Source organism: Oncorhynchus masou, unplaced genomic scaffold (assembly GCF_036934945.1).
Source record: "Oncorhynchus masou masou isolate Uvic2021 unplaced genomic scaffold, UVic_Omas_1.1 unplaced_scaffold_2351, whole genome shotgun sequence".
NCBI classification, from domain to species: domain Eukaryota; kingdom Metazoa; phylum Chordata; class Actinopteri; order Salmoniformes; family Salmonidae; genus Oncorhynchus; species Oncorhynchus masou.
Window position 1 is genome coordinate 51,559 of NW_027008811.1, and position 18,125 is coordinate 69,683.

The window sequence follows — 18,125 nt, forward strand, 5'->3', positions numbered from 1 at the left end:
CAAATATATATTATTACTGTATAAAACCTAGCAGTACTACTGATTTCTCTGAGAGTGAGACAAATATATATTATTACTGTATAAAACCTAGCAGTACTACTGATTTCTCTGAGAGTGAGGCAGATATATAGCATTTAGCAAAATAAACATGATGATTTTTCTCTCTGAAATGAAACATCAAGTGAAAGACATTGAACAAATACATGTCTGTCACTGAACGACCCCATGTCATGATTAGATAGTGAAAAAAACATCTCATTCATAATTTCTATAAACAATAAAAGCTCATTTACGAACATTTCTGAAAAGTGACATATAGCTTTTTGGAATCTGAGCTCAGAGTAGATGAGAGATGTAATGTTTGTCTCTGTTGTGTTGAAGACCAATCCAGCAGGAGAGACCAGCCTCCCCTGTTCCCAGCTGTGTGTCCATGAAGAGTGACGGGTCTATGGATCCTCCTCCAAAGTTTAGAGAGGGAGACTTTTCTACTGAACAAAGGTAAGAAGAACTCATGGGTCCTGGTCAGTGAGTTAAACAACACTGTCTCTAGTCATTTCTCCTCTCCCACTTTCCCATTTATTGTTGTTGTTTTCATAATCCATAGGCTAATCATTTTGTCCATTTTCATAGTCCTAAAACAACATTAAACAAACACAACATTCCCTCCCTGTGTGTGTGTGTGTGTGTGTGTGTGTGTGTGTGTGTGTGCGTGCGTGTGTGTGTGTGTGTGTACTCCCTGGATGAGGAGATGTAATCTCATGTTTTGTCAACAGAAACCAACAGGAGAGATCAGAGTCAGAGATTCTCAGTGGTCAGTCTTCCCAGAGTCATCAAACAGACCTGGCCTCCATATTCAGTGTATGTGGTCCTGTTATGTACATTTGTTTTTGTTTACCTCGAGTAAAGTTGATCTGTCAATCATTCGTTAATGAGAAAGCATTTAGTCTCTTTCTTAACTTATTTACTTGATTTATTTCAGATGCTTGAAGAGAAAATTATGACATTTGTGAAGAACGAGCTGAAGATATTCAAGAGGATTCTTAGTCCAGAACTCCCAGAAGGCTTTGAGAGTCAGAAGCAGGATAAGGAAGTGGTGGATGCTGAAGATGAGAAGCAGGAGAGCAGTGCCAGAGAGGGGGCTCTGAAGATCACACTGCACGTCCTGAGGAAAATGAACCAGAAGGAGCTTGCTGACACACTGGAGATGTGTAAGATCTGTCTGCCTCATGTTGAATGCTGTTTTATAACACAAGCACTGATATTTAACCCTTTCTCCTCGGCTGAGTCTCCTCCTCCTTGTTATTCAGACAACAAAACATCTGACACAAGCACTGATATTTAACCCTTTCTCCTCGGCTGAGTCTCCTCCTCCGCAGCCAAACAGCCAATGTATCTATGTTGCTATACAAACCTTAGTGATATCTGTTCTTCCTCTGACTGTGTCTCTTCTTCTCCCAGAGGATCCCTGATGGCTAACAGTAACATATCCTGACATAATGTAAACGTTATACATTACCCTCTTTTCCCCGGTGACATATCCTGACATAATGTAAACGTTATACATTATACCCTCACTCTCAGTGACGTTGTTAGGTTCTTAGACCTTCATCTGACCCCCTCCATCACTAATACATGTCTCTCTCCCCTTATCAATGCCTGCCACATGTCATTACTTCCCTGCACCAACAACACATTCCAAGCTTAGTGCATACACTATATACCTTCCTCCTACAGATACCATTACCTTCTGGTGTAGAATATCCACTATATACCTTCCTCCTATAACCATTACCTTCTGGTGTAGACCCTCCATTATATACCTTCCTCCTACAGATACCCATTAACCTCTGGTGTAGACCCTCCACTATATACCTTCCTCCTACAGATACCCAATAACTTCTGGTGTAGACCCTCCACTATATACCTTCCTCCTATAACCATTACCTTCTGGTGTAGACCCTCTACTATATACCTTCCTCCTACAACCATTACCTTCTGGTGTAGACCCTCTACTATATACCTTCCTCCTATAACTATTACCTTCTGGTGTAGACCCTCCACTATATAACTTCCTCCTACAGATACCCATTACCTTCTGGTGTAGACCCTCCATTATATACCTTCCTCCTATAACCATTACCTTCTGGTGTAGACCCTCCACTATATACCTTCCTCCTACAGATACCCATTACCTTCTAATGTAGACCCTCCATTATATACCTTCCTCCTATAACCATTAACTTCTGGTGTAGACAACACCTTGTGACCTCATCGAGTAGCGGCAGGGATGTGTTGTGTTGATTCATTCAGAGAGAGAGAGAGACTAGAGAAATGTAAGATCTGTCTACCTCATGCTGAATGCTGTTTTATAACATTTAAAAGCTGTAGCTAAAGTACAGCTAAAGTAGCTGTGTAACTCAATGATATTGAAGCAGCCTTAACACAACACCTAGTGACCTCATCAAGTAGCAGCAGGGATGTGTTGTACTGATTTATTTAGAGAGAGAGAGAGAGAACATTAATAATACCATCAATAATACCAATAATAATATAATCAGTCACACCAGTCTGTAATGCATTATGAAAATATTTACACATTTATACAGTCAGTTAAGAGAATAAATTATTATAATGTACAACTTTATAACAGTCCTACAATACTGTAGACATTAAAACAGACGTAATATTAATATCCTCTGTGATATTTCTAGATTCAGATGAGCTTGCTGTGATTTGCCAACGTGAACTCAAATCTAATCTGAAGAAGAAGTTTCAATGTGTATTTGAGGGGATCGCTAAACAAGGAAACCCAACACTTCTCAATAAGATCTACACAGAGCTCTACATCACAGAGGGTGGAACAGGAGAGGTCAATAATGAACATGAGCTGAGACAGATTGAGACAACAACCAGGAAACAAGCAAGACCAGAGACTCCAATCAAATGTAACGACATCTTCAAACCCTTAACTGGACAAGACAAACCTATCAGAACTGTGCTGACAAAGGAGTCGCTGGCATTGGAAAAACAGTCTCTGTGCAGAAGTTCATTCTGGACTGGGCTGAAGGAAAAGCAAATCAGGATGTCCAATTTGTATTTTCATTCCCTTTTCGGGAGCTGAATTTGATGAAAGAGGACAAACACACTTTCATTGAACTTCTTCATCACTTCTCAATGGAAACCAAACAATCAAGAATCTCCATCAACAACAAGTACAAAGTTCTGTTCATCTTTGATGGTCTGGATGAGTGCCGACTGCCCCTAGACTTCCAGAAGAACAAGATCTGTTGGGACGTCACAGAGTCAACCTCAGTGGATGTTCTGCTGACAAATCTCATCAAAGGAAATCTGCTTCCCTCTGCTCTCCTCTGGATAACTACCCGACCTGCAGCAGCCAATAAGATCCCTTCAGGGTGTGTTGAACAGGTGACAGAGGTACGAGGGTTCAATGACCCACAGAAGGAGGAGTACTTCAGGAAGAGATTCAGTGATGAGGACCTGGCCAGCAGAATCATCTCACACATAAAGACATCAAGGAGCCTCCACATCATGTGCCACGTTCCAGTCTTCTGTTGGATTTCTGCAACAGTCCTTGAACACATGTTGAGTACAGACAAGAGAGAAGAGATGCCCAAGACTCTGACTGAGATGTACACACACCTTGTGGTGTTTCATACCAAACAGAAGAATGAAAAGTATCTTGGGAAAGAAGAGACAGGTCCACACTGGAATAAAGAGAGCATTCTGTCACTGGGAAAACTGGCTTTTCAACAGCTTGTGAAAGGCAATCTGATTTTCTATGAAGAAGACCTTAGGGAAGCTGGCATTGATGTCAATGAAGCCTCAGTGTACTCAGGATTGTGCACACAGCTCTTTAAAGAGGAATGTGGGCTGTACCAGGACAAGGTGTACTGCTTTGTTCATCTGAGCATTCAGGAGTTTCTGGCTGCTGTATATGTGTTCCTCTCATTCAACAACAACAATGAAAATGTAATGAACAAACTGAAAACAACGTCCAGGAACCTTTCTGTGAGGATCAAACAAAGGCGTAAAGTTGCTTTCTACAGGAGTGCTGTGGATAAAGCCTTACAAAGTGAGACGGGAAACCTGGACCTTTTCCTCCGCTTCCTTCTGGGCCTCTCACTGGAGTCCAATCAGAAGCACTTACGAGGTCTACTGACAAAGACAAGAAGCAGCTCACAGAGCCATGAAGAAACAGTCAAGTACATCAAGGAGAAGATCAGGGAGAATCCCTCTCCAGAGAGGAGCATCAATCTGTTCCACTGTCTGAATGAACTGGATGACCATTCTCTAGTGGAGGAGATCCAAAGATACCTGAGCTCAGGAAGTCTCTCAGAACCCAACCTGTCACCTGCACAGTGGTCAGCTCTGGTCTTTGTGTTGCTGACTTCAGAAAAGGAGCTGGATGTGTTTGACCTGAAGAAATACTCCAGATCAGAGGAAGGTCTTCTGAGGCTGCTGCCAGTGGTCAAAGCCTCCAGAGCTGCTCTGTGAGTAAATAAAATGACATATAAGCACTAATCATCTGGAAGAAATATTCAGTTTAGAGAAAAATATGTATTATAACGTGTATATAATATTATATTGAAAAACATATTGAACAAATTCACATTAGTGTAACAATAAGACCATACAATTCTAGGAAATCTAAGATTAATCTATATGTTATTTGAGAGAATAAACCAAATGCATCTGCCATTGTCCTTCTACACTACTGGTGTTAAATTAACAATGTGTTTGTGAAGTCATGATGATCTCTTTGTCAGGCTGTCAGACTGTGGAGTCACAGAGGAAGGCTGTGCTTCTCTGGTCTCAGCTCTGAGGTCAAACCCCTCACACCTGAGAGAGCTGGATCTGAGTAACAATGACCTGAAGGATTCAGGAGTGAAGCTGCTCTCTGCTGGACTGGGGAATCCCCACTGTAAACTGGAGACTCTGAGGTCAGTATTCCTGTAGTTGGTCAACAAGTGATAACTGTTCACCAGATCCACATGTGTTTACCAGACACACATCGTCCACACCATATGTGTTTGGACAGTGAAGCTTACAGTTTAAAATGTGGTGCTATGCTCCATCCTTTTGGATTTGAGATAGCATGTTTCATATTTGTTTTAATTTGTTGTATTTTTTATTTCACCTTTATTTAACCAGGAAGGCTAGTTGAGAACAAGTTCTCATTTACAACAGGTTATAAACTGCACTAGTGTTTATTCTCGAGAGTACTGACCATGATACAATTTACAACAGGTTATAAACTGCACTAGCGTTCATTCTCCAGAGTACCGACCATGATACAATTTACAACAGGTTATAAACTGCACTAGTGTTTATTCTCGAGAGTACTGACCATGATACAATTTACAACAGGTTATAAACTGCACTAGCGTTCATTCTCCAGAGTACCGACCATGATACAATTTACAACAGGTTATAAACTGCACTAGCGTTCATTCTCCAGAGTACCGACCATGATACAATTTACAACAGGTTATAAACTGCACTAGCGTTCATTCTCCAGAGTACCGACCATGATACAATTTACAACAGGTTATAAACTGCACTAGCGTTCATTCTCCAGAGTACTGACCATGATACAATTTACAACAGGTTATAAACTGCACTAGTGTTTATTCTCGAGAGTACTGACCATGATACAATTTACAACAGGTTATAAACTGCACTAGTGTTTATTCTCGAGAGTACTGACCATGATACAATTTACAACAGGTTATAAACTGCACTAGTGTTTATTCTCGAGAGTACTGACCATGATACAATTTACAACAGGTTATAAACTGCACTTGCGTTCATTCTCGAGAGTACTTACCATGATACAATTTACAACAGGTTATAAACTGCACTAGTGTTTATTCTCCAGAGTACTGACCATGATACAATTTACAACAGGTTATAAACTGCACTAGCGTTCATTCTCCAGAGTACTGACCATGATACAATTTACAACAGGTTATAAACTGAAAATGATGTCATAGGTTTCAAACTGTCCCTCCTCCACTCCGGAACAATAGCCGTATAGTTCCTCCACCAGATTCGATCATTTATGACCAGGCCAAGGCCTCCCTGTGCAGATAACCCTTCTAGCCAGTCTGACGACAAGTTCATTCATTTCTACCAAGGAACAGACAGTCATTGTTCTAATACTTGATTATATTTACACACATTATATTCAGTACTAAGGTTAAAATAATATTAATAAATCTATACAGTAACATAATAGTATTCTGATTAGAACATATACAGTAACATAATAGTATTCTGATTTGGATGTGTTTTAGATTATATTTTTCCGAATAGAAACAAAATGGTGAATAATGTCCTGTCATTTTGGAGTCAGTAAGAATAGAAGATGTTTCTGATCACTTCTACATTCATATGGATGCCTCCATGATTATGAATAAACATGAATGAATCATGAATGATGATGAATGAGAAAGTTACAGAGGCACAAAGATCATCCCCCCTCTGTTATTGGTAATGGTGAGAGGTTAGCATGTTTCGTTGTTGCCTCTGTTATTGGTAATGGTGAGAGGTTAGCATGTTTTGTTGCCTCTGTTATTGGTAATGGTGAGAGGTTAGTATTTTTTGTTGTAGTCTCTGTTATTGGTAATGGTGAGAGGTTAGCATGTTTTGTTGTAGCCTCTGTTATTGGTAATGTGGTGAGAGGTTAGCATGTTTTGTTGTAGCCTCTGTTATTGGTAATGTGGTGAGAGTTTAGCATGTTTTGTTGTAGCCTCTGTAACTTTCTCACTCATTATTATTCATGATTCATTCATGATCTTTCTCAGTCAAGGCGTCACAGGCTTGATGTCGTCATTGTGTTCGAGGAATATGGGACCAGATATACTTTTGACTAATTTAATACACTTTAAGTGTCAGAACACTTATGACTTCTTCAAATGGGGGGACGAGATACATAAAATGCTTTAATGTTTCTAAACGTTGAAACAGATATGTATTAAAATATCCTCAAATATAAGGTGACATTATATACTGTCACCTTATATGAAACATTTGATCTGAAATCCAAAATGCTGGAGTATAGAGACACATTTAAAATGTTAGCTTCACTGTCTAAATAGATATGGTGTGGACTGTTTACTCAATACAATCTAAATCTGATACCTCACTGTCAAAATAGATATGGTGTGGACTGTATACTCAATACAATCTAAATCTGATACCTCACTGTCTAAATAGATATGGTGTGGACTGTATACTCAATACAATCTAAATCTGATACCTCACTGTCTAAATAGATATGGTGTGGACTGTATACTCAATACAATCTAAATCTGATACCTCACTGTCTAAATAGATATGGTGTGTACTGTATACTCAATACAATCTAAATCTGATACCTCACTGTCTGTCTTCTGACTGATACTGCTTTTTAAACTGGTCTGGTCAGTCTACTCAAATATTTGTACGATACATTTTTCTATCTGCAGGCTATACTTTGATCATTTGTTATTTCTAATAATTAAACATTCATTTATAAATAGATATGGCAGGTTTCAGGACACAGATATATCTGAATAGTTTTTACATTTGAAAATGTAAAAAACATATACTGAAACGATTTTCACCACCTAAGAATGTTTCTATCACAAATGATATGGCAGAACAGGCAACTAAACATAGAATAACAACTCTGGACACAAACAAACCAAGAAATATGGTTCCCAATCAGAGACAACCATAAACAGCTGCCTCTGATTGAGAACCAATCCAGGCAACTGGACAGACATATAAACACCTAGACAAGGCAAACCCCATAGACATATAAACACCTAGACAAGGCAAAATAGACATATAAACACCTAGACTAGAAAACCCATAGACATATAAACACCTAGACTAGGCAAACCCCATAGACATATAAACACCTAGACAAGCCAAACCCCATAGATGTACAAAAACTAAACAAGCCCTCGTCACACCTGACCTAACTAAAATAATAAAGAAAACAAAGTTAACTCAGGTCAGAGCGTGACATCTGCAGTCAATACTTTGATCATTTGTCATTTATAATAATGATACATTCATTTATGAATAGATATGGCAGGTTTCAGGACACTGATATATCTGAATATGTTGAAAAAATATACTGCCACTATTTTCACCACCAAAGAATAGCAGTGTGATTTTAATATGATTTGACTCTTTGCAGGCTGTCAGGCTGTCTAGTCACAGAGGAAGGCTGTGCTTCTCTGGTCTCAGCTCTGAGGTCAAACCCCTCACACCTGAGAGAGCTGGACCTGAGCTACAATCACCCAGGAGACTCAGGAGTCAGACTGCTCTCTGCTGGACTGGAGGATCCACACTGCAGACTGGAGAATCTCAAGTATGTATCAGGGTTTATGTCAATGTTCATATCAGACATGTTGGACTTATCAGGCTGGTTAAGACAAACATTCTTACCACCACTTGATACAGATAAACATTCTTGCCAACACTATACACGCAAACACTGTGACACTAAACACACATTGGACACACACACACAATGGACACACACATGGACACACACAGACATACAAAACACTGGACAATGATTGTGTGTTGTGTGTGTGTGTGTGTGTGTGTGTGTGTGTGTGTGTGTGTGTGTGTGTGTGTGTGTGTGAGTTCAGGTGTATCCCTCAATGACTGTCTGTTCTTCTGCTTACCGCTACAGTGTGGAACATGATGGAGAGAACAGAATGAAACCTGGACTTAGAAAATGTGAGTGTTGACAGCTGTGAAGAATATGACTAAGAATAAGTCTTAATTCAAGTTAAGTCAAAGTCAAAGACCACCATCATTACTGACTTGGTCACATTAAATATCAGCTGTAGTTCTACAGAAGCAGAAATCAGGGACACCAACGTTTACAAAGAGTTGAAAGAGTTGTGTGTGTTGTGTGTGTGTGTGTGTGTGTGTGTGTGTGTGTGTGTGTGTGTGTGTGTGTGTGTGTGTGTGTGTGTGTGTGTGTGTGTGTGTGTGTGTAATTAATGGGAATCAGTGTGTTTTATATTACCATACAGTATAACATATGATCATTCAACAAGTCTCAAGTTACCTTAACTTCTCCTTTTGATACCTAGAAACATCCACATTAAATGAATGAGTGAAAAGTGAGTTAACATTCTAATGTGAATGATGATGATTTCTAATATTGTGTCTGGTTTCATCCATCAGATGTCTGTGATCTCACACTGGACCCAAACACAGTAAACAGACTCCTCTCTCTGTCTGAGGAGAACAGAAAGGTGACATGTAGGAGAGAGGAGCAGCCGTATCCTGATCACCCAGAGAGATTTGAGGAGTGTGGACAGGTGCTGTGTAGAGAGGGTCTGACTGGGTGCTGTTACTGGGAGGTAGAGTGGAGTGGGGGAGGGGCTGTTATAGGAGTGACATATAAAGGAATCAGCAGGAGAGGAAGGGGTGATGACTGTTATCTTGGATACAATGACAAGTCCTGGAGTCTGTTCTGCTCTGACTACAGTTACTATGCCTGTCACAATCATTATCCCACTACCATAGACGTCCGCCCCTCCAGCTCCCACAGAGTAGGAGTGTATCTGGACTGGCCAGCCGGCACTCTGTCCTTCTATAGAGCCTCCTCTGACACACTGACCCACCTGATCACATTCACCTCCACTTTCACTGAGCCCCTCTATGCAGGGATTTGGGTTGATTACAACTCCTCAGTGTCCCTGAAAAAAACCTGATACACACACACTGGACACATACTGGACAAAAAAAACACACACACACACACTGGACTCACACACACACTGGACACACACACACACACACACACTGGACAAAACACAACACACACACACACACTGGACAAACACACACACACACACTGGACTCACACACACACTGGACAAAAACACACACACACACACACACACACACACTGGACCACACACACACACTGGACAAACACACACAAAACACACACACTGGAAACACACACACACACACTGAACACACACACACACACACACACACACACACACACTGGGCAAACACACACACACACACACACTGGACAAACACACACACTGGACAAACACACACAGGCTGGACAAACACACACACACAATTGGACACACACACACACTGAACACACACACTGGACACACACACACTGAACACACACTGGACTCACACACACACACACTGCACTCACACACACACTGGACTCACACACACACACACACACACTGGACTCACACACACACACACACACACACACTGAACACACACTGGACTCACACACACACACACACAAACACACACACACACTGGACTCACACACACACACTGCACACACACACACACACTGGACTCACACACACACACACACACTGGACACACACTGGACTCACTCACTCACACACACACACACACACACACTGAACACACACTGGACTCACTCACACACACACACACACACCCTGAACACACCCTGAACACACACACACACACTGGACACACTCACATAAACACACACACTGGACAGACACACACACACACACACTGGACAGACACACATACACACACACTGGACACACACACACACACACACACTGGACAGACACACACACACACACTGGACAGACACATACACACTCACTGGACAGACACACACACACACACACACTGGACACACAAAACACACACACACTGAACACACACACACACACACTGGGCACACACACACACACACACACACACATTGGACATTGGACACACACACACACACACACACACACACACACACACACACAGACACACACACACACTGGACACACACACACACACTGGACACACACACACACTGACACACTGGACACACACACACACACTAGACACACACACACACTGAACACACACACACACACACACACTGAACACACACACACACACACACTGGACTCACAAACACACACACACATACTGGACAAAAACACACACACACACTGGACAAACACACACACTCTTCTTCCTAAAATTGTGACCTTGACCCAGGACCTCTTACAATAACATGTATTTTATGTTGAATAACACATTGTACAATTACATACAATTATATATGGACATACGCTCCATAGTTGTACAAGTATACAAGGATATATTGTACTTTTCATAATAAAACACACTTGAAACAAGAAAAGGCTTGTTACTTGTGAAAACAGTTTGTTTATTGATTTTACGTTTCCTCTGTCAGGTTGATGTTAACCTGCGACTGGTTGAAACATGAAACAAATATGAAATGAAATACAAAACAATTAAATATGTGGAATAGAATTAAACAAATTGTACAATTAGTACACCAGAGTGTTGTGATGAATGGTTACTATAGCAACAGAGTGTTGTGATGCAGGGTCACTATAGCAACAGTGTTGTGATGCAGGATCACTATAGCAACAGTGTTGTGATGCAGGGTCACTATAGCAACAGAGTGTTGTGATGCAGGGTCACTATAGCAACAGAGTGTTGTGATGCAGGGTCACTATATCTCTCTGCTCTTTCTCTCTGTTCTCTCTCTCTGCTCTCTCTGTTCTCTCTCTCTGCCCTCTCTGCTCTCTCCCTCTGCTTTCCCTCTCGCTCTCTGCTCTCTCACTTCCTCTGATCTCTCTGCTCTCTCTCTATGCTTTCTCTCTCTCCCTCTGCTCTCCCTGATCTGTCTCTCTGCTCTCAGCTCTCTCTGCCCTCTCTCTCTCTCCCTCTCTGTTCTATCACTCTTTTCTCTCTGTTCTCTGCTCTCTCTGCTCTGTTCTGCTCTCTCTTTTCTCTGCTCTCTCTCTCTGCTCTCTCTTCTATGCTCTCTTTCTGCTCACTCTGCACTCTCTGTTCTCTCAGCCTGCTCTCTGCTCTCTTTCTGCTCTCTGTGCTCTCTCTGCTATCTATTCTCTGCTCTCTCTCTCCCTCTGCTCTCTCTGCTATATGCTCTCTCTCTTTCTCTCTCTGCTCTCTCTGTGCTCTCTCTGCCTCTGCTCTCTCTGTTCTCTGCTCTCTCTCTCCCTCTGCTATCTCTCTTCTCTCTGTTCTCTGCTCTCTCTGCTCTTCCTCCATTTGCTCTATCTGCTCTCTGCTATCTCTCTGTTCTCTGCTCTCTCCCTCCCTCTGCTCCCTCTGCTCTCTTGACTCTCTGCTCTGCTGCTCTCTATTTTATCTGCTCTCTCTGCTCTCTGCTCTTCCTCTCTGCTCTCTCTCTTTCTCTGCCCTCTCTGCCCTCTCTGTTCTCTCTCTCTCTCTGCTCGCTCTCTCTGCTGTCTCTGCTCTCTCTCTTCTCTCGCTGCTCTCTCAGCCTGCTCTCTGCTTGCTCTCTCTCTGCTCTATCTCTGTTCTCTCCTCTCTCTGCTCACTCTGCTCTCTCTGCTCTCCCTATCTGGTCTCTTCTCTCTCCCTCTGCTCTCTGCTCTCTTCTCTCTCCCTCTGCCCTCTGCCCTCTCTATTTGCTCTCTTGCTTTTCCCTGCTCTCTCTCTCTGCTCTCTCTCTTTCTGCTCTCATTATCTGCTGTCTCTCTCTTCTCTCTGCTCTCTCTCTGTTCTCTGCTCTCTCTCCCTCTGCTCTCTCTCTCCCTCTGCTCTCTCTCTCCCTCTGCTCTGTCTGCTCTCTCTCTGTTCTCTGCTCTCTGTTCTCTGCTCTCTCTCTTCTCTCTGTTCTCTCTGTTCTCTCTCTCTCTCCCTCTGCTTTCTCTGCTCTCTCTCTGTTTCTCTCTGTTCTCTGCTCTCTCTCTCTTCTCTCTGTTCTCTCTGCTCTCTCTCTCTCCCTCTGCTTTCTCTGCTCTCTTTTTCTCTCTGCTCTCTGCTCTCTCTCTTCTCTCTGCTCTCTCTCTCCCTCTGCTTTCTCTGCTCTCTATTTCTCTCTGTTCTCTGCTCTCTCTCTTCTCTCTGTTCTCTCTGCTCTCTCTCTCTTCTCACTGCTCTCTCAGCCTGCTCTCCACTCTCTCCCTCTCTCCCCCTCTCTTCTCTCTCTCTCTAATATACTGATATGCAGAAACATTCAGAAAGTATTCAGACCCCTTTTTACACATTTTGTCACGTTTACAGCCTTATTCTAAAATTGATTAAATGTGTTTTTCCCCTCATCAATCTACACACAATAACCCATGATTACAAAGCAAAAACGGTTCACTTTATGTGTGAACATTTTTATTTAAAAAAAACGTAGATATCACAGAGGGAGAGTAGAGAGTCAGAACAGAGGACAAGAGAGAGGGAGGGTAGAGAGTCAGAACAGAGGACAAGAGAGAGAGAGGGGAGGGTAGAGAGTCAGAACAGAGGGAATGAGAGAGAGGAGGGTAGAGAGTCAGAACAGAGTGAAAGAGAGAGAGAGAGGGAGGGTAGAGAGTCAGAACAGATGGAAAGAGAGAGGGGAGGGAGGGGAGAGAGTCAGAACAGAGGGAAAGAGAGAGAGAGAGGGAGGGTAGAGAGTCAGAACAGATGGAAAGAGAGAGGGGAGAGGGGAGAGAGTCAGAACGGAGGGAAAGAGAGAGAGGGAGGGTAGAGAGTCAGAACAGAGAGAGAGAGAGAGAGGGAGGGGAGAGAGTCAGAACGGAGGGAAAGAGAGAGAGAGAGGGTAGAGAGTCAGAACGGAGGGAAAGAGAGAGAGGGAGGGTAGAGAGTCAGAACAGAGGGAAAGAGAGAGAGAGAGGGAGGGTAGAGAGTCAGAACAGAGGGAAAGAGAGAGAGAGGGGGGGAGAGTCAGAACAGAGGGAAAGAGAGAGGATGTGTGGAAGTTGCTTTATGTTTGCTAATCGGGGGCCTTTGAGCCCTGATGGGCTGGGTGACATCAGTGACTCTCTGAGATATTACTATTGCTGTGGAGGGAGAGGAGAGGAGAGAGAGAGGAGGGAGAGATTAGTCAACAGAAATGATTCAGGACGACGTTCATCTTTAAATGTACTTCTTCATTTCTCTCTTTCCCCACTGAGGAAGATAAAAGACAGACAGACGGACGGGCGGACGGGCGGGCGGGCGGACGGGCGGGCGGGCTAGGTAATCAGGAATTCCTCCCAAGGTGTATATTGATTTTAGTCCCCTTCTCATTAACTAGATGCTGACAGTGACCAGAGATGGCTAGATTGAGCTGGAGGGGTGTGTGTGCAAGCGTTTTTACATGTGTGTTTTTGTGAGAGAGTTAACAGGACTTTCGATAAGTTTAGGGCCTCATTATGAATGGTTAAGGTTTGGGATAGAGTTTAAACATTAAGATTAGGGCCTCATTATGAATGGTTAAGGTTTGGGATAGAGTTTAAACATTACTGAGTCACTGGGATCAACCTTCTGGTCCAGAGTCATGGGGTTACCCCCCATCACCACCCTCTGTCTCTACCACTGGGATCAACCTTCTGGTCCAGAGGTGTGTGTGTGTGTGTGTGTGTGTGTTTAGAAGGAAATACTAGTACGTTCCTGGGGGAGTAGACACCACCTCTACAGGTAGTGGAGGAGGAAGAGAATGAGAGAGAAAGAACAGGAGGACATGGTAAGAAGAGAACAAGATGAGGGAGGAATGAGGTAGGAGAAGGATGGATAGATGAAGGGAGAGGAAGATGAGGGAGAAGAAGTAAACATGTGTGGATGTAGAGGAAGAGGAGGAAGGAGAAGTAAACATATGTGGATGTAGAGGAAGAGGAGGAAGGAGAAGTAAACATATGTGGATGTAGAGGAAGAGGAGGAAGGAGAAGTAAACATATGTGGATGTAGAGGAAGAGGAGGAAGTAGAAGTAAACATGTGTGGATATAGAGGAAGAGGAGGAAGGTGAAGAATAAGTAAACATGTGTGGATATAGGGGAAGAGGAGGAAGTAGAAGAAGTAAACATATGTGGATGTAGATTAAGAGGAGGAAGGAGAAAAAAGTTGATGCACAGTAGGTGGCAGTGTTGCTCTTTAAACAGAGGAGGAGGAGAGAAGAAGAGGGAGGAGAGAAGGTGGATGGAGGAGGAGAGAAGGTGGAGAGAAGAAGATGGAGGGAGGAGGAGAGAAGGTGGAGAGAAGAAGGAGGGAGGAGGAGAGAAGGTGGAGAGAAGATGGAGGGAGGAGGAGAGATGAAGAGGGAGGGAGGAGGAGAGATGAAGAGGGAGGGAGGAGGGAAGGTGGAGGGAGGAGGAGGAGGAGGAGAGAAGAAGAGGGAGGGAGGAGAGAAGGAGAGATGAGGGAGTGGAAGAGAGAAGGAGAGAAGAAGATTGGAGGGAGGAGGAGAGAAGAGGGAGAGGAAGAGAGGAGGAGTGAAGAAGATTGATGGAGGGAGGAGGAGAGAAGAGGGAGAGGAAGAGAGAAGGAGAGAAGAAGATTGATGGAGGGAGGAGGAGAGAAGAGGGAGAGGAAGAGAGAAGGAGAGAAGAAGATTGATGGAGGGAGGAGGAGAGAAGAGGGAGAGAAGGAGAGAAGAAGATTGATGGAGGGAGGAGGAGAGAAGAGGGAGAGGAAGAGAGAAAGTGAAGGAATGTGAATATGTCAATGGATATGGAGGGAAAGATGAAAAATTAAAAAAGCTATTAATATATTGTCAGGACCCGGTTACGAACCTGGGTCCCCGGAGTGAGAAACAGTCACTTAACCAACTGAGCCACGAATAGTCAGCAGAACCCAGAAGATGAGACAGACACAGCAGTACTTAAGACGGTGTATTTAATAAAGTAAAAAATCCTTCAATACAAAAATGGCAAATCCAAAAGGTGGTAGGTAAAGCACAAAAAAGCCTCAAGAGATACTCACAAATAAATAAACAAAAACGAAAAAAAACAGAATTCCACAAGAGCGTCCACCGGAATCGACAAGAGCACACAGAACACTAGGGCTGGGTGCTAACATACAAACACAGAGCACAGAACTGAGGGAAACTAAGGGTTTAAATACAATCAGGGGAAAACGAGGCACAGGTGCAAATAATAATGGGGATCAAGGGAAAAACATAAGGTCAAAAAGCACAATGGGGGCATCTAGTGACCAAAAACCGGAACAACCCTGGCCAAATCCTGACAGAATCCCCCCCCTAGGAACGGCTCCTGACGTTCCTACCAGCTCTCTCGGGGTGGAGGGCCCTGAACTGACGAATGAGGTCAGGGTCCAGTATGACTTTGGCAGGAACCCAGGAGCGCTCCTCAGGACCGTAGCCTTCCCAGTCCACCAGATACTGCCAGGACCGCTGCACCCGGCGGGAATCCAGTATCCGATGGACGGTATAAGCCGGCTGGCCTCCAATGACACGAGGCGGAGGGGGAGGTCTGTCTGCCGGGACAAGGGGAGAAAAAACAACAGGTTTTAACAAGGAAATGTGAAATGTGGGATTAATCTTAAGGGATCTGGGTAAGTGTAGGCGATAATAAACTGGGTTAACTTTCCTGGCAACCTTAAAGGGACCGATGTATTTTTGGGACAGCTTGCGAGACTCCACCCGTAGTGGTAAGTCTCTTGTGGAGAGCCAGACTCTCTGGCCGGGCGCAGGAGTAGGCCCGGGACGGCGGCGTCTGTTGGCTTGTTGTTGGTACCTCTGTGAGGAACGCATAAGATTAAGACGGGTCTTCCTCCACATAAGCCGACAGCGTCTGACGAACTTCAAGGCTGAAGGCACTCTGACTTCTGCCTCCTGGTCGGGAACAATGGAGGAGCATAGCCAAACTGACACTCGTGCGGGGACATACCAGTGGAGGAGGAGCGCAAGGTGTTGTGCGCGTATTCGGCCCAAACAATAAAGGATGACCATGTGGACGGGTTGTCAAGAGTCATACATCGGAGGGTGGTTTCCAGCTCCTGATTCATCCTCTCTGTTTGGCCGTTGGACTCCGGATGGTACCCTGAAGATAGACTGGCAGAAGCCCCCATGAGTTGGCAGAAGGCCTTCCAAAACCTTGAGGCGAACTGGGGACCTCTGTCAGAAACCATATCTTGAGGAATGCCGAAGACTCGGAACACATGATTAATTACCAACTCAGCCGTTTCCTTGGCAGAAGGTAACTTAGTCAGAGGGACGAACCTGGCCGCCTTTGAAAACCTGTCGATTATGACTAGGATAGTAGTATTGCCATGGGATGGAGGAAGTCCAGTAATAAAGTCCAATGAGATATGGGACCAGGGTCTGTGGGGAACAGGTAAAGGGTGAAGGAGTCCTTGAGGGCGGAGGTGAGAAGATTTGCCCTGGCAGCACACGGGGCAGGCATTGACGAAAGTGGCAACGTCTTCTCTTATGGTAGGCCACCAGAACTTACGCTGGATGAACTCCAAGGTGCGACCTACGCCCGGGTGACAGGTGAGGCGAGAGGAGTGCCCCCACAGAAGGACCTGAGTCCTCACTACCTTGGGGACAAACAACCGATTGGCAGGACCTCCTTTCGGGTCCGGTTCGATAGCTTGAGCTCGTCTCACGGTATCCTCAACTTGCCACGAGATCGGAGCCACAATCTTAGCAGCAGGAAGGACAGGCATGCCCGTGTCATCTCGAATGGCAGGAGCGTAGACTCGGGACAGGGCATCCGGTTTGAGATTCTTCGACCCGGGCCGATAGGTGAGGATAAACTGGAATCGACTGAAGAAAAGAGACCATCTAGCTTGTCTAGAGTTCAACCGCTTCGCCTGCTGGATATACTCCAGATTTTTGTGGTCCGTAAGCACTTGAAACGGGTGAGAAGCCCCCTCGAGCCAGTGTCTCCATTCCTTCAATGCCATCTTAACCGCTAGGAGTTCACGATCCCCACATCGTAGTTCCTCTCAGCCGGGGTAAGCCGGTGTGAGAAGAAAGCGCACGGATGAAGCTTCTTGTCTTCACCCTCTGAGACAGGACAGCTCCAACACCAACCTCTGATGCGTCTACCTCCACCACAAATGGTTCATCCGTAGTCGGTAGTATCAGGATGGGAGCAGAGAGGACGCGCTGCTTGAGTCCTTGGAAGGCCGTCTCAGCTTCTCTTCCCCACAAAAACCTTGCATTGCCACCCTTGGTTAAAGCTGAGAGAGGGGCTGCCACCAAGCTGAAGTTCTTGATGAACTTGCGGTAAAGTTTCAGAAGCCCAGGAAACGCTGAACTTCCTTAACGGATTTGGGGTGGGCCAACCGCTACCGCCCCTACCTTCCTGGGGTCCAT

At 44.2% G+C, this 18,125-nt stretch overlaps 1 protein-coding gene across 1 annotated transcript in view; it reads left to right on the plus strand.

Annotated features, from left to right (window-relative positions):
* Positions 1 to 9,752, plus strand: part of LOC135533385 (NLR family CARD domain-containing protein 3-like) — a 37,490-nt gene extending 27,738 nt beyond the window's left edge. Inside the window, 9 exon segments of the mRNA XM_064960728.1 lie at positions 382 to 498; positions 774 to 858; positions 980 to 1,208; positions 2,712 to 2,999; positions 3,002 to 4,511; positions 4,788 to 4,961; positions 8,213 to 8,386; positions 8,717 to 8,763; positions 9,220 to 9,752. Coding sequence (XP_064816800.1) covers positions 382 to 498; positions 774 to 858; positions 980 to 1,208; positions 2,712 to 2,999; positions 3,002 to 4,511; positions 4,788 to 4,961; positions 8,213 to 8,386; positions 8,717 to 8,763; positions 9,220 to 9,752 — 3,157 coding nt within the window.
* The last annotated feature ends 8,373 nt before the right edge of the window (positions 9,753 to 18,125 follow it).